Source organism: Toxotes jaculatrix, chromosome 8, assembly GCF_017976425.1.
Source record: "Toxotes jaculatrix isolate fToxJac2 chromosome 8, fToxJac2.pri, whole genome shotgun sequence".
NCBI lineage: Eukaryota > Metazoa > Chordata > Actinopteri > Toxotidae > Toxotes > Toxotes jaculatrix.
The window spans coordinates 17,685,358-17,708,332 of NC_054401.1; the positions used below are offsets into that span (position 1 = coordinate 17,685,358).

At 40.9% G+C, this 22,975-nt stretch overlaps 1 protein-coding gene across 5 annotated transcripts in view; it reads right to left on the bottom strand.

Moving 5' to 3' along the window:
* Positions 1-757: 757 nt before the first annotated feature.
* Positions 758-22,975, bottom strand: part of dnah5 (dynein, axonemal, heavy chain 5) — a 90,496-nt gene continuing 68,278 nt past the window's right edge. For all 5 annotated transcript variants that reach the window (XM_041044454.1, XM_041044455.1, XM_041044453.1 and 2 more), the window contains 16 exons: positions 21,085-21,267; positions 19,629-19,733; positions 19,113-19,251; positions 18,539-18,653; positions 17,051-17,241; positions 15,902-16,023; positions 12,923-13,072; positions 11,933-12,178; positions 11,447-11,666; positions 9,771-9,976; positions 9,149-9,352; positions 6,380-6,595; positions 5,428-5,640; positions 4,210-4,362; positions 2,251-2,482; positions 758-988 (listed from right to left, as the gene is read on the bottom strand). In XM_041044454.1, the coding sequence (XP_040900388.1) occupies positions 837-988; positions 2,251-2,482; positions 4,210-4,362; positions 5,428-5,640; positions 6,380-6,595; positions 9,149-9,352; positions 9,771-9,976; positions 11,447-11,666; positions 11,933-12,178; positions 12,923-13,072; positions 15,902-16,023; positions 17,051-17,241; positions 18,539-18,653; positions 19,113-19,251; positions 19,629-19,733; positions 21,085-21,267 (2,847 nt within the window). In that variant the 3' untranslated portion in view covers positions 758-836. The remainder of the gene's footprint in view (positions 989-2,250; positions 2,483-4,209; positions 4,363-5,427; positions 5,641-6,379; positions 6,596-9,148; positions 9,353-9,770; positions 9,977-11,446; positions 11,667-11,932; positions 12,179-12,922; positions 13,073-15,901; positions 16,024-17,050; positions 17,242-18,538; positions 18,654-19,112; positions 19,252-19,628; positions 19,734-21,084; positions 21,268-22,975) is intronic.

Sequence of the window (22,975 nt, forward strand, 5' to 3'; positions counted from 1 at the left end):
CTGAAAACTGAACATCTGGGTTTTGTTGCTGGGAGGATCAGATCTGAGCCATGTGGATTTAAAAGCCAGGTTAGAGTAAAACTGCTGGATAACAAAGGGATTAAGATGATTTCAGTGTGAAGACTTTGATTTGGGAAACCAGAGCCTGATCTGTGTACAGGGTAGCTTTAGAGTGCGTATGGTATGGTGGTTTTGTAAGAAAAGAAAATACAACCAAAAAAGTGTTTTGATGTTTTGATGATGCCATTGTTTTTTGTAAAAACTTCATTAAAATTTCTATGTATTTCACTTCTGTGGAGTGCTGTTAATTGCCTGCAAGGGTCTGCTAAGTTCACAGAATAGTAACATGACGGGACTGTGCCATGATGTGCTCAGGAGTTACAGTGGACGGCAGGATGACGAAAATGTCCCTGAACACTGGACTGATACTCTTGATCAACCAGGTCTGTGTTAGACTGTTACAACACAGCCATCGAATAAACTGATGGACAAATAGACCTTAAGTCATCACACTCAAGCTGTCTCTGTCCACTGTGACTCCAAACAAAACATATAACACTGTCATGATGTTTTCAAATTCAATCATTCCAATTTTTGACCTTGTGTTGAAGGCACTAAATACATTTTGACATTGTGTATGTAACAATAATCACTTTAAGCGAGGTTATACACTTCGAAGTCCAACTATATTTAAATGAGACATCAGAGGTTTTGTCACATTGTATGAAACCACATCTTTCACCAATGTTGTCTCCGCTCTGTCTCAATTTTACTCAAAGACAATTGATAATGCCTAACCTCCTGCCAGGTATGCGTCGGCGTTTGTCAACATGTGGTCACTTGACGTCACAGAGCAGTGCCACACCCCGTAGGATCCAGTACTCTGGAGAAAGCGAAGTCTTCAGATCTACAGCTGCGATGTAATTCATGTCTGTCCTAACTGGCTTCTTGTAGATTGGACAGGAGTAAAGGCGAGAATCCTTCACACCTGTGGCATAGAAAAATAGAAGAAAATCAAAAAACAGCAACTTGATCACGTTATCTTTCAATGTACTCTCAATCACCCATAATGACAAAGTGAAAACGTGTTTTTAGCTGTGGCACAAATTGTACAACAAATTGCGGTCAGTTTCCTTCTTTTTGCTTTAATGATCCTTGAGATTTATTGAGAACTTGATTGGAGTCCACCTGTGGCAGAATCAATTGATTGGACATAGTTTAGAAAGGCACAGACCTCTGTATGTATATAAAATGTCTCTACTCTCTGTAGATTGCAGGGGCATGCGTATAAAAGCATTTCTAAAGCTTTAAATGTTCTAAAAAACATGTTTTCCCTCTGTCATTATGGCTTACTGAGGGCAGATCAATGGGGAGAAAAAGGGCAATTTTATCCATTGTAAAAAATTTAACTGTGCAAAAAGTGAAAAGGTCTGAACACTTTCTGAAGCCACTGGAAATCTATGTGAGCACCCACTGGGACACCCAGCTGTGCTAAACAAAACATCCGTTATGCTCAAGTCATGCAAATAATCCAAATTAGGAGAACATGTGGTTATTTACCACTACTCCCACAGCACCACAACCAGCAATCCTTGTTGAGTGTGTCTTCAGATATGATATACTAAGATGTAACTAATCTCTCTGAAGGAAGCCACAATTAAGTAGAAGGGTTTTCAAGACTCTCATGCATACCTACACATATGAGTGTCTCACACACTCATAGACGCTCTTGGAACCACTTGTCTAACGAAACATCCCTCACCAGTCTCCTTTGCACTGACAGCAAAACAGTGGTCCAGTGAAAAAAGCTGGGAGGGTACAGAGTGTAAACCGCATTACGCGTATCATCAAGTCATTTCCCAGGCAGCCTCGCTTGCAGGTGTCCGCAGGGGCCCCATCTCTCTGCTGCCTGCCTGAATATAATCTGCTCTTATCCAAAACAAACACAGTGCCACATACTGCTGGTAATCTATTCCCAGGCAAAATAAATAGCATTTAGTCTGCTTGACATTTAAATGTTACATCCATCCATTCTGAGTGACTGCGTGGGATGTAAACGTTCAGGAGAGAAGAGACAGACTGAGACACTGACAGACTAGAAAGATTGATCCTCTTAAGAAAGACATGATTAAAGCTTAGAGCACCATTGCCAGATTAGAGCGTTCTATTGAAACGTCTTCAAAAATCCACTTTGTTGAATTTTCGAAGGAAGCCTCCCTTCATCTAATGTTCTCGAATAATAAATCTCACCGTTATTCTCAGCGTACATCCTAATCACAGGCATCATCTCGAAGAGGACTTTGGGTTTGGAGTCGATGAGCTTGCAGTTGCGGCGGTCCCAGCCGGCTCCCTCCAGGTACAGGCCATAGACGTACACTCCCTCCGCAGGGGGCTGGGTGATGTCGTCCTTCATCCACCTGGTCACCTCATTGCACAGCACCATACGGTCCAGGGCCCAGCCCTTGTTGGCTCGAGTGATCTCCTACGAGTGCAGGGACAAATTTGCAAGGTAAGGCAGTGATGTGAATGACAGAACTGACATTTGGCAACTGTTCCCCCACAGAAACAAAAAAAAAAAAAATCAATTTTGATAACAGGACTGTAATAGAGGAACAATAAAAAAGAAAAACACCATCAGGCAGAGGCAAGTGTACTCCATCGATGGTGTTGTTTTGCGAGATGCAGTAACAAACAGAAAATAAATCTAATATGACTCGAAAAGAACAAGGAGCGAGAACAGAGTACACAAATAAATAAATGAAATGCGAGTATTGTATCCCTTCAGTCATTTTATCCTTTAAAAAAAAAGGCAAAATCCTTACTGTAAAAAAACTGGACAGAAAGTGGCACATAACTACTGAAGAGGACAGACACACAACAGATCTTATAAACAAGCCAGGACTTTCACCACATGTCACACACAGAGTCAGAGCACCATGCAGACAGTCTGTGAAGCCACTGGACCAAAGCTGCAATGTCTCTCCTGTGAAGCCCGTATACAAGATGAGACTGCTGCGTTTGGGAGCTAACACAGTAGTCCAACAAATCCCTGCTCAGCAAAACACAAAGTCTCCATCCACAATATTTTCTCTGCCTCTGAGCAACAGGGATTTTTCTCCAGAGTAGAATAAAATAAAAACAAGAGGGCGGTCAGATGTGCTGACACCAAAGCTTAACAATTTTCTATTCCTATTTCTACATAAATTGTAAAGTAAACTGATTTGTTGGCCCTGAAAACATACTTCAGCCTACAGATTTCTATTTCAGTTCATTTTAGCAGTTACTGTATATAATATCTGGATCACCACCAAATTCAGATGTCATGTCCCAAGGCCGCCAATCATCACGGTTGAAGGTCTTGGAGATATTTTGCTGACAAATAAAAACACTTGCAGGACTAAAAATGGAAAAAAAACTGCCCTGGTGGAGGCAGTAAAAGATGGAAAAGACTGATTTAGTTCAAACTGCAAGTGAATTGTGATAGCGAAATGTTGTGGGTCTCTGAATAGCTAAGAATAGAAAAGCAAGACCTCCCCAGTAGGATGGATGTATCATTAGCTCTACAGGAGAGACATTACACACAAAATCTGAAGTACATAGGCAAAATACAACAAAACCAATGTCAAATATTCTTATTTTATATGTTTTAGACCATTTGTTTTATATGGTGCTGATTGGTTTAACTGGTTTCAACTGAATTTTCATTTTCTTGTCACTGTTCAGTGTAGTTTACAGTTAAGAACAAGCACAGATCAGAACATGTTTCCATTCCAAGACAGTGAAGTGAAAAATGGGAAGAATCTGCAAATGAGTATCAGCTACAGAGCACTTACTCTGAAATCCAAATTATTATCATCACTTGTTTTTTTTTTTTTATGTTTTATATAAATGTAGATACATTTCTGGATATTTATAATATTGAATAATGAGCCCAACCATCAGGGACATTACTTGAGATTTGAACCAAGGGGGCTTAAACATTCAGATTGCATCTCTCTGTTGTATTCACTCCCACACATGAACATTAACTGGAATTCATTAGAAAACAAAGAAATATGTGTGTGCTTGCCTGCCACTGTGCGAGTGGCTGTGTGCATGTGTGTGTGTGTGTGTTTGAATGTGGCCGTGTGCCTGCTTCTCCCTCCGTGTGCCATCTGGTCTCCTCCCCGGTGGTGGGTAAGTAGGTAGGTAGCCTGATGCCGTGTGTACCTGTCTCATGGCTGTCAGGAAGCCCTGCGGGTTGAAGAAGCCTGTCATCCAGAAGCAGTTGGGCCGCCCTTCAAAGATCCAAGCCTGGAACTGCCGGTTCCGCTCAAGCAACTCCGTGAACCAGAACCCCAGGGTGCTGGAGGCCCAGGATGCCTGAAAAGCAAAGACAAACAACAACACGAACAAAACATTACGATGACACACTGAGAACTGTCATCCAGGAGGATCAGAGGAGAAGACAACAGGGAGACATGGAAAAAAAAAAAAAAAAGCAGTGTGAATCACCACGTGGCAAGAGCAAAAGGAAGAATTGAGCTCAACAGAATAAAAAAAAGATTAGAATAAAAAAAACAATAGAATGGAGGCAGTTGGAGAAAGCACTGTAAGTAGAAAGCCCTTGTGTTACAGCCGGGAAGCCACTCGGGTTTAAATTATTTTAATGATGTAATGTTTGTGAGAGCAGAGCTTGAATGCCAACAGAATGATTCAAATCTAAAGTTACGGGAAAAGTCATGTGGAGTCATACTTCTCTGTTGTTTTCTCTTGCACCAGCTCTCTCTGTTTTAATATTCTAGCAATTTCTTCAGATAAGTTTGTTTGTAAGACACGTTTTCATTCATCACAGAAATGGATCTGTGCACTGTGGAAGAAATTTGTTAACTGCGGTACATAAATAAAAAGGTAAGGAGCATCAGTGCCGGCTAAACAAGAAATTACAAGGCTGACTGATGATAGTGACTGAACACCCTTTTAGCTAGCATGACATATGTGATGTTATCTGAAATAAACAAGTAAACCTTAAGGACAATAAATAACATCAGAGAAATGATACCAGCACAGGCATAAAAAAAGGATCTTCAAGATATTCATTTATGGCTCAAGGATCCCAAAAATGGCTTGCTAGCATTCTGTATTAAAAGCAAGGATCATTTATCACTTTCAGCACAGTTAAATGATGACTGGTTGTATTAGAAAAGCTAATTTTGTTGTTTGTGAAGCAGAAAATTTCCAGCTAAAAATAAAATATCAAAGGCTAGGTGTTACTTAAATGGTGTCGGTGTCAGAAGAAGAATCACAATAATAAAATAACTTTTCAGGGCTGCTTGTCTTTTAGAACCAGTGCTGGTACTACTGGTTTTTGCTGAATCAACTGTGTTCAATGTGACAACTGTGTGTCCATTTTGTCATTTTTATTTCCAGGCTATGTTTTCTACCCACCTTCTTCCAGCGTGCGGGTATCCGCGCATCATACATGCAATCCAGGGCGTCCCGCAGGTTCTCGCTCATGATGATGGTCCCGTCGATGGCCAGCTTGAGGTCCGTCAGGGTGTTTCGGACCAGAACTATGACCCTCTGCATCCGATCGATCTCCTGACGCAGGAAGATGTTCATGGGCTGGAAGGGACCCATCTTCTGGAGACGTTCCCTCACCTGGTTTCATTAAATCAGATAAGATGATGGAATTTGAATGAATTTTCAGCTGAATGTTTAATGCATGGAGGGAGCATACTGAGACTTGCTTGATGTAGATACAGAAAAACCTGTTCATGAGCCAGAAATCCCTACAGTTCAGTACACCTGCATTTCATAGATGATCTTAAGAAAAAAAAAAAAAAGGTTCAGAACAGAAGAAGAAAGGACAGAAGAGAGATGTGCTGTTAATTCATGGTCGTATCTGTGCTCTACATACAATTATCCCCTGTTTTAAAACAACTTTTGGGATTTTTTTTTTAACTGCTTTCATATACTGTAGAGACAGAGAAGCAGATAGCTGGAACTGAAAGTGGTAGACACAGGGTGCGCAGTGACAAGTTTTCCATGACGAGCTTTGCACCTCGACTCAGAAAAGTCACATTTTCACCTCGCTTTCTCTTAAGTGACAAAAACAGGAGAGAAACCCCAAAATAAAAACAAATCTAGCAAGATTGAGCTGCGTTCACACCCCTCTGTCTATTCCTAGTCCTCTCTTCTATCTATCACTCACAACTTTCCATCAGCTCACTAACACACATCCCACCTCTCTGACAGCACCACACCACTTAGTCTGCACAGCAGGCGTGGTGAGCAGAGAAACACTGCACATGTTGCTTCACTCACCTCAGGGTGTTTATGGTGCGTGCACACACACACACACACACACACACACACACACATATACACACAGGCTTACTTCAAAAGGTACATAGTCAGGAGGCAGTTTCTCCAGCATGTCATCAGCCAGCCTGGACACCACAGCCTCTCTGGTTTCCCCCCCGCCTGACGAGCTGTCTTTAGGCTGAATACTGAGGATGGTGTCCAGTACGTCCTTAGCCAGTTTACTCTGGTAGGTTATGTCTGCGTTCGGGTGGAGACCGAACACCTCTGGAGTGTCACAGGCCGGCAGACCCTGAGAAAGAAAGAGCAACAGTTATTGAACCGCAGGTCAGCTGTTCCGGGTCGCAGAGAATTTTTGAAAAATATTTTTAGACAGAAATAGCCAAGGTATGTTCTCTCTGCTCTCACAACAGGTACTGTGAGAGGGCCCTAGTGCCCCTGTGGAGCAGAGTATCGCCTCAAACTGAGCCGACAGAAACAGGCTGGAAGAGCTTATGGGAGAAATTCTCCAGCAATGTGGAAGAGATTTTTATGTTTCTTCTTTTTTTTTTTTTTTTCTCCTGAGTTTCAAATACCCGTTTCCCTGCACAGCAGTTTTTGTCACTGCTAAGCCCACTGTTGGCCTGGGGGAAGTGCAGACAGCCAAGTGTCTCCTCTGATACACGTGGTGTCACCAGCTGCTTCTTTTCACCCTCCAGTGAGGAGCTTTGTGAGGGTGTAACACATGGGAGATTCGTGCCATCCCTCCTTATCTAACCGCTCTGACCAATCAGTATGAATCGTTAGCACAGCGACAAGATCCCTCCGCCGCTTTCCACCAATAAACAGAGCCAACTGTGCTCAATGGGCACAAGACCAGGCCAAAGGTTCCACTGCTGAGAAATGAGCTCCCGTCCCTGTGGTGATGGGTCGATGCATTTCTGGTGGACATGTATTAAGACAAGACACCAATCCACTGTTGTGCTTTTATAGGATAATGTGTGTTGTGAATTCTTACCATCACAGAGACCGTGCAGACTTGAATGTACATAGTCACTGGCAGCAGTGGACCTCAGCTGCATCTCTCTCTCTCTTGCAAAGATGTTCACCTACTGACTCTGAGCTCTGTAGCAGTCAATATCAATTTTGCAGTTGGTCTCATAGGATAAATAACTCAGCAGTATAGATGTGTGCCGTCACTGATATCGTTATTAATTATTTCTTCACGAGGTCAGGTGGCTAAAAGAAATCCTCTGAAGAAAAAAAATTCATAATAAGTGGCTCACCATTATGGTTTATTTCTACCGAGCAACTGCTGACCCTCACAGGGGTTTCTATGGCTGTCACTGATGACATTTAAATTAGGTTAAAACCAGGGCCAAAGCTGTTCTAATTAGGATGGTTGAATTTGAAAAGGGACTCAAGAACATCAGCCTACTGCCTATCAGCCGCCTATGAAAGGCACTGGGTTGAAACTGTGTAGCTTTAATTGGTTCAAAGACATCTTGCAGTGAGTGTCTTTCTCAATGATGACAGAAAGACAGACCATCTGTTACTGTAGTGTAACTAATGAGGTTCCTTATAAAACTAGAAAAATTCAGAACAAACTCGCTTTGAAACGGAAACACGTAAGTAAAGAGATCTAATTTGCTGCATGCTTTGTTTTATTTTTGGCTAAACCTCTAATCTACTTTAACACACCAAGAATGGTGTTATGGTGTGAAACGGCAATTAGCACATGAATATGACAGAAAATAGTGTTTCATCTTTGTACGTTAGCACATTTTAGCAAAAACAGATTTATTTGTCCCTGTCTCACCACATTTCTCTCGTGCTCGTTTCTGTGTTGATTGAGAATAGCTCCGTTTGCACTGGGGAGACACTTGTGATTTATGTCATCACCGGCTAGTTTATCCCTCAAACATCAATCACACTGCATTCAAACAGAGTCCAACGTCAGGAGAGAGCCCGGCTAATGCGATGAGAAAAACGGGAGGTGATGAAGAGAGAGTCACACAGGGTGCCGGGCAGAACAGCCTTTGTCCCTCGCTGTGGTCATTTATTTCCTCTTAGGGAATTTTAGCTTTGTTCCTGTCTTTCTGCATTTAATTTAAATACACAGACGTGGACACACACACACAGACATGTTGTGCTCTGTTGTGTATCTTGTCTGTGTAGATAAATTGTGAATGTGTGTACTTGTGTCTGTGACAGAAAGAGAAAGAAGGGTTGTTAGCAAATTTGTGGTACATGTGAATTTTGCGTGTGTGTGTGTGTGTTCTCCAAGGCTGTGTTTGTCATTCTCTATTTGAAAGGCAGTGCAGAGGAATAAGCTGAGCCTGGCAGCCCTGAGCATCCATCATAATGAAACTAGCTTTAATGAAACTAGCTCAGGAACTGCCCCCAGACATGCGCGCACACACACAGACACACAGACACACACACACACACACCAGGTAAGCACACTAATAAATCATACATAATCTATAATAAAATGTTGCATGTTTGCATTTTATCTAAAATCCTAAATGACAGCTTGTATCTGGATGTAGCAGGAGCACAGTTTGTTGGTGTTCTGCAAAACCTCATCGCTGCAGTGTTGCTCTTTTCACTGAAGGCTGTCAGCCCTGTAAGCCTTCAGCATAGGAAAACTGAGACAATGAAAATGATGACGGCAACATCATAGGACCGCAACAGAATTTTAACAAAGGCGTAAAAGATTAGGGCATTAATGTGCAAACATACAGGAAACCCTTAAGACAGCCACATGCCCAGTCTGACAAATGCCTTTGAACCTGTTGTATTATTTGTAGAAGTCACATAAAAATGTATACCGACACCTATCATCCACCAGAGAGGGACACACCTGAATGTATGTCAGATACTGGTCAACATTGGAGCATTTCGGGATGCTGTAGCCCTTGTAGAAATTGAAGGCAGGTCCAAACATATCCTCGCTGAACCACACCTTGGCAAAGGTGTTGAGGAGGCGCTTGTCGTAGTCGTCAGTCACACGGCCACCGTATTGAATCTCTCCGATCATATATCGCACTGTGCTCCATGATACACCCTGAGGAGATGAGAAATAATGATTGTGATGGTCACAGTAACTGACCAAAACAAAATGAATTCCTGCGTCTGATAGATAGTACAATTTATCACACAAGAAATGACAATATACTTTAATCTGTAAAGTTAATGCATAATAAGAGACCAAAGGATGCTACATATTTCACTTTTTTCTTGTCATTTAAGTGGCAGATTTCAACAAGCCTCATTTTTTTTAGCTGTTTGTTTATATTAAATTTTAATTCCAAATTAAATCATCATCATTCTGTAACTCTGCACTCTGAACTGTTTCAGCTAAACCTTGCTGTTGTTGATAGCTGTAAAGATGTGTGTGTTGATCTTACCTTCCCTCTATGTGATCAAACACTGGCGTAAAGTGTAGTTTGCTAAGCACTTGGGCGCTTTGTCAGTTCTCCTACCTTTTTAATGTCCATGTCATCGAGGTGGTTCTGAACAAACTGGACTGTGGCGTTGAAGTCGGCCTGGTTGAACTCATAGGGGATGTTCCATCCCAGAGGTCCATACTTTCTCCTCTCCTGTACTGTGCTGTGGAGAAATGCAACTCCATAGAGCATTGGCTTCCACTGCACCATGTTACTGACATCCAACAGGTCCTGGTTTATACCTGGTGAGGGACACACAGATGAAGGCATGAGCGGTCTCTTAAACAGCTCTCCTGTTTAAGAGACCGCTCAGCAGAAAGTTTGTTACTTCTGTTACTTCAGACACGGAAGGTTTAAATACATTAGAAACCGATACCAGTTCAGGTTCTCTTTTCAAAGCTGAAATAAAAAAAAAACATTTAAAAAAGAAAAGAGCTTTAGGCTGACGACTTTTGATCTGAGTAAACAAATGTTCTTACATATTTAGCGTATGAATCCGTTTTATTAAATTGGTTTAAATATTTTAAGATCTAGCGATTTCCGTGACTCCAGGAGTGATACACACTTAACATTGTACAATATAAGCTGGCAGTTCTCTTCTGGAAAATCTGACAGGTAACATATCAAAGGGCTTTACTGAATATTGGTGAAGTTTGGAGAATCTTGTCAGGCTCAGGAAGATAAAAGTGTGAAGAGGTTTAAAACTCCATCTGAAAGCTCACACTTTTAATCTCCATAACTACCACATACTGGATTTCCAAAACACTCAGTTATTGAAAAAAAAAAATATCTCTGCAACATCCATCTAACAGGCAGTTTGATTTCTAACAGCCTTACTTCAAATTTAGCAAAAGAAGCACAGCTTTGAAGGAATATGAGAAAAAATCAGCATGGTCTGAAACCCACTTTAATATTCTAAATGCACTGCCCACAACAAATGTGATTTCTCCTAATCTGATGTAGAAATTCAACTTTTAATTGCAGTCAGGATTCAAGAGCTGAAGATAAGCATGTACTAAGATTCTCAGTTGCCCTTCAGGAACCACACGTATCCCTTTTCCATATGAGCCAGGCAAAGACAGCTGGTTTATACATATTAAATAGTCTTCTCTTTCTCCTTCTTTAGAGTTTGAATAAAAACACAAACTGTGCGCTCCAGCTTGTTTAAAATTTCAGGAACCTTACAAGCTTCTGGCACTTGGATGTAACATAATAAGTTCAGCAGCAAACAGTTGTTTATTGCCTTTTCTCCCACTGACTTTCCCCTAGGACACATACGAAGCTCATTAGTTATTGATTATGTGACTGATTGACAGTCTGTGTGTCTGTCTGTGTGTGTGTGTGTGTGTGTGTGTGTGTGTGTGTGTGTCTGTCTGTGTCTGTGTGTGTGCGAGAGTCAGTGAGTGTGCGCTTCCACAAATGAGTTGTACACATGAAGGATAATAAGAAAACCTATTCTGCATCCTCATCATTGTGTTACTATTGTCTTGCGTACACAGACTGCTCTCAGTGTTATGATATGAACTATTGATCAATCTGTTGACATTTTACTTCAGTTCATTTAAGGCTGGAGCATTGTATTGACTGCTGACAGGATACGTGCATCTTTATTCCTAGTACTGTCTCACCACTCAACCTGCTCAGGAAACTGTGACACAGTCAGATTTCTGGTTAATTAGTTTTCCTTTTTAAACTGAACCAGACTGGCCCACCTCCATAGGTCCTTTTAAGCCCCGCCTTGAGGCCCTGTGGCGGTTCATTGGTGAACTTGATTGACATCTGCAGAAGGGTGATGGGGAAGTGTCTGTGGACCTCTGTGGTCATCCAAAGGCGGAAGCTGTCGTGTACGAAGTCCGTTTCTGTCACCGTGTCCATTAGCTCGTCCATGAAGTCCAGACCCAGGTGGCAGTTCTGGAGTAAGGCCCAGCCACCCTGGGGACAATCAGTGATGATAATCTTCATCATATATACTGCATAGAACTGCAAAGTGATGATGATGTCAAAATTTCCAAGAAGGATCTTAGTGAATAACTAACTCTGAAAAGTTTGTCCTGTCTATAAGGGATCACAAAGCTTAAAGACACATTTTTAGAGACAAAGAACCTTCCTGTCTGGTTCAACATGCTGCATGAAACAGCATTTTCTGCTGCTGCATCAAATGATGCAAAAATAGCAGAGCCCTCTCACCACTGACTCACATTAGCCATGGTCTGCTGCAGAAGCTTGCGGGCGTGGACCTCTTGCCCTTGTCCCATGGAGACATATCGGGTCTCGATCTTCAGCCTCTTCCCCAGTGCGATGATGGAGTCAGTTGGATCCGAGCCCATTGACAAGAAGCAGATGAGAGGTGTTCGAGGGTCTGATTCCTCCCACATCTTCTCCAAGTCGAGAATCACCCCTTCAGTGTATTTCTCCCCCATTGCGTCCATTATGTATTTACGTGCCTAGAGGAGAAAGGGAAAGAACTGAGGACTTAGTATATTTGTTGACTGCTTCATAATTCAACATGCTAAAACACTGGGGGACAGACTTGTTCAGCATTGCAAGCCAATTTAAAACTAAATATTGGCATAAATTTACTTTCTGAAAGGCTGAGGACCTGGGTGAGTAGTTCAAAGGATTTTTTTTTCCTGGCTTGCTCTTTTCAATCAAAAGTAAAGACTAGGAGGGTTAGACAAGGACAACTGCTGGACTGTTTGTGAGTGCAACAAAATAAATTCCACTCCAGGCTTGTCTGCAATGGACCAAAAAACTATGCATCTGTAAAAAGTGAATGTCCATTAGCCTTTGTAGATATTCAGGCTCAGTAAGCTTCAGAGAGGGAGCCGTTTTACTAAATGTGTGCCACTTTTGCCTTTCAAGGAAAGCTTTGGCCAAGGGGGATGTTTCTGTAGATTAAGAGATTTTTAGACTCTTCTTTTTTTCTGGACCCAGTCTCATTAATACAAGTGTATTTTTGAAGTAAACCGGGCATTGCACTCCCAGCCCTAACCCGTCAATTCATTAGGAATATGCTGCTTTTGGCTACTCTGCCTAATTGGGTTTGCACTACCTATATTGTTCATTATGAAAGTGGAAGCACACTTATCGTGACTAAGCTGATTAGACCAACCAAAAGTTGGTTTTTAAGGGCCCAGATCCTTGAATCTGAACATCGTAACCAGACACACAGATGTGTCTTTTCTAACCTGTGCAATGGTCCTGTCGGGACACCAGCAGCGTATGAGGAGCAGGCGTCTAAAACAGTCGAGAGCCTGGTCATAGGAGTTCGGAATCACCTCCTCCTCTGGGGCCTCCTTATCAAACCACAACTTCCACTGCTTCTCATTACGACTTATCTGAAAGACAACGTAAACAGCTCTGACACAAGAACACACAGATAGAAATTATAAAGCCTTTTACTGCTTCCCAAGACATCAAATCCAGAAGGAAGAAGATGTAGAAAAATAAAATCATTACATACTGCAGGCAAACACATTTAGACACACAAACACTGATAGTCAAAGCAGCTTCAGGCTCAAATTTTTCAGTGGCAAAAAGAAATGCAAATAGAAAGGAAAAAGAAAAGATTAAATGTACCCTATGTTTCTGTTAAATACTGAAATGTATTCACTGTGCACTCTCCTAGTTTCACACCACAAATTGTCCAAATTGTCCTAATGTGCCTAAGGACCGTGATGAACATGTGGCTTTCTGCACCTTTCTGTACTTGCACAACATGTTTGGGTGCTGATTATGACGGTTTCTGTCCCCCCTTTTCTCTTCTTCGAAACTTACACAACAAGTAACAGAGACTCAGAGACTGCAAAAACATGTAGTTCAAAGTCAAACCCAGTGGAATTAAACAGAAATAATCAAACATATATACTGTACACTGTATACTGTATGCAGCAGGACGTGATCAGACTGTCAGCAACAACAGTCCGTAGAGAGGGATATTAAAGTGGGGTTGCAGTGCATAAACTCCTCATTACAAAGGCGAGCGCACATTTCAGAGCTCATAGGCACTGGTCTACAGAGCTGTGGAAAACAGGGATGTGGTCAGATGAGTCATCCTTCATCATATTCTGGACAGGATGACATGGCACACATGTGTAATGCGTCATGTAACTCAGGTGATTATAAACATGAGGTGCTGAATTGACACTTGTTGTATTGTACTTGCCTGGAAAGCATTTTGTATTGAATCCCTGTAAACACCGTGTGCTTCCAACACATGATATGAATGGTTGATAGCTCAACATATGCTGTGTGTTGTGACATCACACATCACATAACCTGTTAATGACTGTGTTTGTATGCGTGCAGGAAATCAGTTTACTGGGGGGAAAAAAAATCAGGTTAAAGCAGGAAATCAGAGATCACGTTTACAGCACATGCACCACAATAACCTGTTAACTGTATCACCAGTGTTTCCATGCAGCTGGTTAGTGATCACATTTATCTCGAGCATATTTTTCAACCCCAGCATATTGTAAGCGTATTAGTGACATATGATGCAGCTTTGCAACCTTCAGAGTTTGTTTTTTTTTTTTTGCATTTGGACTTATGGTCAAAATGGAGGACAGGTCTTGTAAGGAAAGAGCACACCATTTTTCCTGACTGTGTTTGAATTTTACAACTCTTATGTTCAGACGTGGAACCATCTCATTCAACATATTAATTTTAGCTTCTGTTTCAGTATGTTAGTAGTTAAGTCTCTCTCATAAATATGTGCACATGTAAAATCCTGTTAGAAATTGAGTAAAATCAGATATATGGACAAGAAATAAGGTTACTCTAACAAACATCTAGCTGTGTTAACCAGGTTTACCTCAGCTCCTCATCAAAGAAACTGTATTTTCTATTAAAAATGAGGTTACTGCAGTACAACAAAGCTGACAGTTTATTTTAATTTTCATCATCATCCCACTTCTAGAGCATTTGTTATTTACTTTTCATGAGCTTTTATATTATTTGATGAGCTTTCATATCATTATAAATGATATTATGAAGAGGCTGAATGGCTGTATGGGTCATTTAGAAAATGTCTTTCTTTTTTATTAAGTATTTATTCAGGGAAGTGAAGCAACCACCTGCTTTACATTCATAAAGTTGAACACACTCACAACTGAGAGCTCCTCGTCTTTGTCTATTAGCCACTGAGCAGCTCCACTTAACAACTTAAGGGGTTCGCTGCTTTGCTGAAGAGCACATTAACAGCAACTGTTGATAGCGAATGTGTTACACATTCACATCCCACACCTGAATTTATGAGCCAGTCTTCAACCACAGGGCTAAAATGGGTGCCTGAATATGATGTTTGTTTTAGGTGTGAAACGAGGTGCAGTCTAAGAGCTTTTTTGTCATGGGTGTGTTGTACAGTCTTGTTTGAAGAGTTGAGGCTGAGTCAGAGGGAGGCTCAGATGGTTCTCTCTCTCTCTCTCTCTCTCTCTCTCTCTCTCTCTCTCTCTCTCTCTCTCTCTCACTGGGGGGAAATGACAGCACAATCCTGTCCTCAGTTTGTTCTTCTTGGTAGACTGATTTCTCGAAACAAAGAACTGTTAATCCACCTCTCCCTGTTAATCATTCACACAAAAATACACATGTATTTGTGTGAAGAAATACAAGTAAGCGCACATACACACATACTTCTGTGTATGTGTCCACATGCTCAGCCAAAAGTAATTGATTGGAAGTTTCTCTAAGCTCATTTCACAGAGCACTGAGCTTTTCCTTCCATGGGAGCCACAGGGATGTCAGTCACCCATAAGGGTGTGTGTATTTGTACGTGAATGACAGTCAGTCTTCATGAGTGTGTGCGTGTGTGTGGATGTGTATAAAAGACAGTGATGACGCGAGACATAAGACTGATATTGACATGGTTACTAGAGCAAAGGAGAGCCGAGAAAAAAATTTAATAAGCACCTAGAGACCACTGCTGAATCTGTCTGTGTGTGTGTGTGTGTGTCAGAAACAGATGACAGATGAGCACTATCTGCAGACTTTAAAAAATAAAAGTCCTTGTGGGTTAAAACTCTCTCAGCTAAAAAGACGTATCATAGACCTGTCAGGGCACATTTAAATTGATCAAGCTATGCAGGTTTGTGTGTGTGTGTGTGTATGTGTAGGTGTCTGTATGTGTGTGTGTGTGTGTGTGTGTGTGTGTGTGTGTGCGCGCGTTGTACCTGATCCAGTATATCAGAGAACTGCCAGAGTTTGCTGAGCTCTACAAGGTTGAGCCAGGTCATGTCAAGGATCCACTTAGCTGGTTTTTGAGGGCAAGCTTTTAGGTCCAGAGATGCACCTCCTGGATGACACACACACACACACACACACACACACACACACACACACACACACACACACACACACACGCACACACAGTGAAAAATATATATGTATATATGTTTGCCTAGAAGAATACATTAAAATGCAAAGATCTGTTAAATGTTAAATCTTTCAAATACATGCAAACGTTCAAAAATATACACAAAAGTCATGTTGTGAGTCCATGTTCAGCAGGTTGGAGCTAACAGATGGTGAAGCTGCATGCAAGTAGCAGACTGCGTCTGTTCTGGCTTTGCCAGTTGTCATAGCTGGCTTTTATCCCTGCGGTGAGGAGCACTCCATATCTCTGATTCAGTGAACTGCTAAACTACAAATATGTTTGAAATGTGTGTAAACCTTGAGATGAGTTTAAAAAAAAATCTGTGCCCGCTAAGTAAATAATGAACACAGTAGTGGAAACAGTATCACAGTATCTGGTGTGCCAGTGTACATCCTGTCTATGTTTGGCTGCAGTTCTAATCATGTCCAATATATCCTCCATATACTGACACAAGAAAAAAAAAAGTCCTTGCTTTTGCTACAGGTCATAATAGTTTCATAAAATTCTGAAATTTCTCAGAGGCTCAGTGTAGATGTTTTCATACTCACCATGCCACACCATTATGCTTTGAGCAAATTAGAGGATTTTAGGGAGCTATTGTAACAAAATCGAGATTTACCTTTAAACAAGATTACAACTATGCATTTTGCTTTTTGACCCAAGCATAATTTTCACTTTTGAAAAGTTCTTCTCCATAGGCATTAATTAGGTTCCATTTGGTGTATTTTAGTACTGTACAGTATGGAAATTAACCTATAGTGTTTTGAAAATGCTGAGTAATTCATCACAGTGAACATAATGCTTGAGTTTAGCTTTTATACATGTGCACAGAAATTCCTTCAACTAGCAAACTTGCTTCAAAAAACAAAAAAAAAACAATCCATGCTTTCACCTGCATGAGTAAACAAGACAACAGAAGCAAAACCTGTTCTCATTCGGCTCTTACCTTTAATGAGCGTGAGAAACTCCTCGTGTTTGACCCTGTTGCTCTGCATGTCAATCTTCAGCGTCAACAGCAAAGTGAAGAGGAACTTGTGCTCCTCGTACAGACCCCGTGCTGCATACTTGTGCACCTCAAAGGTCATGAACTCTATGATGTTGGTGATGCGTTTGCTGGTGATTGGACTTTTGGAGGACCTGTTCAAGTAGAATTTCAAAACAGATATGGTATATAAAGTTTCATCCAATTTACATCTGATTAGCCACTTAGAGTGCCTGCTATAATGTCACGTAGTTTAAATTTTTATATTAACTCCCACAAATCAAATATAGACTAGAGATCACAGCGTGGTCAGACTTGTTAACCTAATGAGCACAGGCCAGTCTGTTTCTGGTTTATTGCCTCATGCATAAACAGCACTGAGTCTGAGGCTCAGTGTGTCTGTGGCGCTTGGTAACAGTGAATTACATGAAAGCATCCAGTCATTAAGGACATTGGTATTGAGCAATGACCACCTGGTTTAAATGGACTGTCACTGTATTTGATGTTTCCCAGCTGTCACTGGGTGAGAGGAGAGGTACAGCCCTGACACATCACCAGTCTATCACAGAGACGTGAGATATATTGATAGAAAAACTTTTAGATCATTTCATGAGTTAATCATAATGAGGATTAGGCTGTTATTTGTGATTTATTTGCGATAGGTGGATATAGTCAAATGAACATCTGCTAAATTTAAAGCAGTTCAATCCAGCTGCTTTAAATCTCCTTGATTGAGATTTGTTGATACAACTCTGTAGTGATGCTTCAGGTTGTCTTTTGTAGCACTGTTATACTGAATTGCTCTCTACTGTTGGTGTTTTTTTTTTGTTTTAGGGTTTCAAAGATGCTAATGAAGTCCTGATTTAATTCATTCTCTCCCATATTTTCTATCACAAAGCTTTACTTGTGCTACAGAGATCTAGAAAAAGAGTCACCTTCTCCAGATCACCCCTGAGGCTCCAAATGATGAATATATACCTCTTAACAAAAGGTAATATTTTCAATTAATAGCATTTCTGACATCATAATGCAAGTATTGTGTAGCATTGCTGAACAGGATCAATAATGGGGTCAGTTTTGGGCCACATAATAAAACAGTTTGGATTTAAGACATTTGAATTATACAGTAAGAACTATTTGAAGTGCTTTTAATATCATTTTTTTTTTCCTTTTCAAAAACCAGTATTTTGTAAATGGCTGATTTAGGATCACAAAGGGCTGCATTCTTTTCAGATTCAGTTGACTAGCATGTGAACCAGGTGGTCCAAGTGCACCCACTGATGATGCCAACAACTCATACAAACCCCCCAAACCACGATGAGAGGAGCAACATTTGTGGGCCTGGGCTTTGTGAGACAAAGGTTGACTTTGATCTGCACAAAATAAGGAGATAAAACCTTGTGTGTGTCTCAGCAAAGACAAAAGGCAAAGCAAATGGCAGAGTATTCTCACCGAGCCAGAGACAGGTCAAAAAGTCCCAGGAACTGTCTCAGAGAGGTCTGATACATGACATTCACCATACTCATTTCAGTGATCAAGAAGTACAGGATACTTCCCCTGGTGGCCACTGAAAACACACACAAACACAACAATTGACAACAGCAATAGAAAAAGAAGTGTGTTTTTTAAAGCACATTTGTAACTGCATTTTTGAAGAGTTGTCTGCTGACACTGTGTATGGCCTCTGTTGATCAATCAAAAAATCCCAGTCACGCACATTCATAAAAAATATTTAGTTTTTACTTTAACATTTGTAGCACAGATTGACACAGAGTTCTTATTATGAACCAAACCTGTTTTGTTTTTTTTGGGGTTTTTTTTGGATACATGTGGTGGGGAAATTTTCTCTTGGAATGTATCCCTGTTTGTCATTGCTTGAGCTGAATCACACACTGAAAATGAATCACTTTTTTTCGGATTGAATCTTGACTAAAACTTGGCAGGCACACTGCAATCAACCAGAGTAAATTACCAAAAAATAAAAAAAATTGTAAATTCTGTCTTTAAGCCAGTTGTCATGACCTACCGGGTCGGTACTCCTCTCTGGCAGCATTAATCTGGATCTCAGTCTCGGCGGCAATCTGTAGTTTCTGAGTGACCTCTTCAGCCGTGCGTTTGGTGTTGCCAAGGACAAGAATCAGACTCTCGTCATCCACCAGTGAACCCTACAAAGAGAGATATTTGCCAGACAGAAAATGAATGGAAATGGAAACATTACCCATGAAATTACTATGGTAATGGAGTTCAGAATTAGAGACATAGCTGGAACAGACATGTATGCATGTTTCTCTATTATTCATTCACCACTGACCTCATTGGGTCTGTCTTTCATATGGCTGTTTTTTTTTTTACAGCAAGACAGCAACAGGCATCAAATAACTGGTTTTAGAATTAAAAATAAGAACAAAAAAAGTTGTTCCAGACACTACCTCAGTATCCACACCAATGATTTTCACATGCCCAAATCCTTAATTCAGTCCGAGGTAATGTTCATTAATTGAATGTTTTCTGATGTATCACAGTTTGAGATCTATGTCCTTGCCTGTGTGCTGGTCAGTCGGTAGAGGAGGTTGTCCTCTAACTCTTTCATCTTTCTCTTGTTAGATGTCACATCTTCCAAGAGGTCTGTTCGCTCCTTCTCCAGTTCCTGGAGTCATAAAAACACAGGTAACACACAATCACAGACATATAGGTTAAAAAACTGGCCATGCCTTTTAGACCACTATATACTGTAAATTGACAGTAGATGGTCATTCAGAGTCATGCTTTACGTGCTGTTGTTAACAGTATAAAAACAGTCACAAGTTACTATTACTGTCAGGCTGACTGATATGTTTTAAACCCATTATACTGCTAGATTTAAAGCTTACTTTCCTAAAAGCCACAGTGTCTGGTTTTCATATGGCGGATAGATTTTTATGAGATTGAGTCTAAATGCTCCTCACATTCATTTTTTTTATGAAAAGCCAAAAAAAAAAAAAAAAAAAACTCTAATTGCAGGACATATTATTTCTCAGTGCCCGAGAATCCACTGAAGAATGAGGAAATAAAAAGAGATTCAGCAGTGAAATACTGTATCTTACTTCAGCACTCAGATGACAGTAATAAGTGCCACTGCCCTGCATGTCACGCTGACACTCCATGTATTAAAGTGAATGTACTCCTCCAGAAGCATGAACCAAACCCTCTCTCCCCCACAGTAAAACCATGGGAGATGTAACAGCCTCTATGAAACAGAGTCTTGGATTTCAACTGTCCAGTATGTAAACTGGAGGGACATACAGTGTGTAAATGTCGGGAGCTGTGACACAAAATGAAAGCAAATAACTGAACAATGATGCTGGGCCTGTGAAAGCTGCATGAACTGAAAAGATGCAGGCTTTCTAGCTGAGACAGTACCTTCGGCTCCCATTATGGTTAAATCCATATTTAGTACAGAGCCACTTTCCCCATCTGGCATAAATCCTTCGTGTGATGATCAGCCATTACTGGAGAGAAAATGTCCTCCTTACAGTCATAATCAATGCATCCTCTACACTGGTTGCATTTATGACGCATTTCTATTGCCCGGAATGAAGGAATCAAATCCCTGATACTTTTGGTGTCTCCTGTGTGTATATTTGGTATCGGTACATAAGTTCACCACTTCTAGGCGTGTGGTTGTTTCTTCACACTGTCTCTGTCTGTGCCTCCTGCCATGTTCCTTATTCAAAGGGTGATAATAACCTCCCAGTTATATTGTCACTCAGTTTGTGCTTGGTAGAGAGAGAAAATGAGGTGCACAGTAGGGAGAGGTGTTGCCATTTAAATGGTCTCCATGGGCTTTTCATGGACCTAAGCAATTTGCATTAAGTCAGAGGTACATTCTTTCTGCAGAAACAACTGGTTTAAACAAACTAATTGGTAACGATGTAAAAGTAAATCACAGCTTAATTTAAATGAGTAGCTAAGATATATATATGTACACTGGCCACCATTTTGTCTGGGAGCAACTCTACCTGTTTTTCTGTGAGGATGACTCTGCCCAGCAGCTGGTCCTCCAGTCCTCTCATGGTGACAGTGAAGTCGATGATGGAGGTGCGAGCACTGACTTCGGGGGTGTAAGCCGGGTTAGGCAGCTTGGTGGTCACATATAGCCTAAAACCCTTCATCACGTCCACCTCTTTGTCACCCACTTTCACCTTCAAAAGGAAAGCAGTATAAGTTAGAATATTTACTATATTATCAGCTGAATGTAAAAAGAAAGGAGAGAAAGTTAGCATCATTTAGTATCAAAAGCACATGCACAGTAGGAAACAAAGTTTTCCTGTTCAGCCAAATCCTGCTTACACCACTTCAAGTACACAATAACAACACACTTTGACACATTTGTCATGACAGTCACTCATTTAAGCAGGTGCCACAAGTCTTTGCAAATGTATGAGTAAGCCACGCTGACAAACACGATAAAAGTATCCTGGTGTCAGCAAACAAATGCTTTGCAGGTACAGCTGCTGAGAAAGATTTCTTGTGTGTGTTTGTGTGTGTGTGTGTACGTTTCCATTCGTGTGCGCATGTGCATGGATGTGTGATTGTGTTTGCTCTGATCAGCATTTAATTACTCATGACAGTATAACTTCTAATTATCCATCTGCTGTTTTTTCCCTGGAGCTGTTGGCTGCAGACACCTTCACTTCCTCCTCACACCAGGGTATTAATAGAAATTAAAGCTTTTCAGGGGAGGGTGGGAGAATGAGACACAAGGGAGAGCGAAGAAACCTACTTGGGTCTCCTATAAGGTAGCCAAGAGACTTCTGCTTGAATGTGTTGTCTGCATGTAACACACGCTTACTTGCAATCACCACAGGGTGTGCATGTTTTCCTGCAGTTGTACTTTGTGTTTAAAGTATGTGTGTGTGTGAGTGCATGCATGTGTGTTTGTTTGTTTGATGTATGTGTGAGACAGGAGGGAGGCAGCTGCTGCAGTGTCAGCTGCTGAATAACCAGCATCAGCCAGAGCAGGAGTTGAGAGGCGATAATGAGAGAGAGAGAGATGCCTGCAAGCACACTTTCACTCTGCCTCTTTCTAACAACCTTTTACAGTCTGTATGATTGAGTTTTCTGTGTGTGTGTGCGCGTGCTCGAGTGAGAGAAGGATCGTAGTGACAAAAGTAAAAATCCATCCTTGTTGCGATATGCAGTATGACAACTTAAATTCATGGTTATCTGGATGAGAAAAATTCACACGCAGTGCATTTCCACTGACCTCTTAATTGTGTTTAGTTGAAATTATGGCTCAAATCTTTACAAGCAAGACAGAAGATTTATGTGTGCAATAAAAATGCTTTTTGGAAAGTTCAAACCAATTTATTGGCAGAGAGACCGATTTAGAGTGCTTCCTTGTCATGCACAGCTCTGTATTTCCTGTAATACCCAGATTTCACATCCAGAGCTTGCTTCAGGGTTGTCATTTTGGCTAATAAAATGCAGAACCGTTCAAACCATGCTCTGTAATTTTCCAAATTAAAAATATCTAACTCCAACAGAACATTAGAGGAAATTAGGAAGCTGAGACAGAGAGTGGCCCATTTTTCACCATCCAGCCACAAATGAAAAGAGCAAAAGCAAAAAGATATCTACCAGGGTGGAGGCTTAATATTGGATTTCACTTCCCATCAACAGGAAATGTAGTTTCTTGAAGCCAGTGAGCCATTATGGACTCATTCAGTAGACTTGCGACGGTGGAAATCAGTTTGAGTGTGGTTAGATATTAAATGCAGGAACATCATGTTTATCTATTAGATTTAATTTAAAATAATTAAATGACCTGACTAATGTGGATATTTAGGGTCTGATTTGGTTTTCCTGGATATTAAAAATGTTCTTCTCATCTCACACTTCACTGCTAAA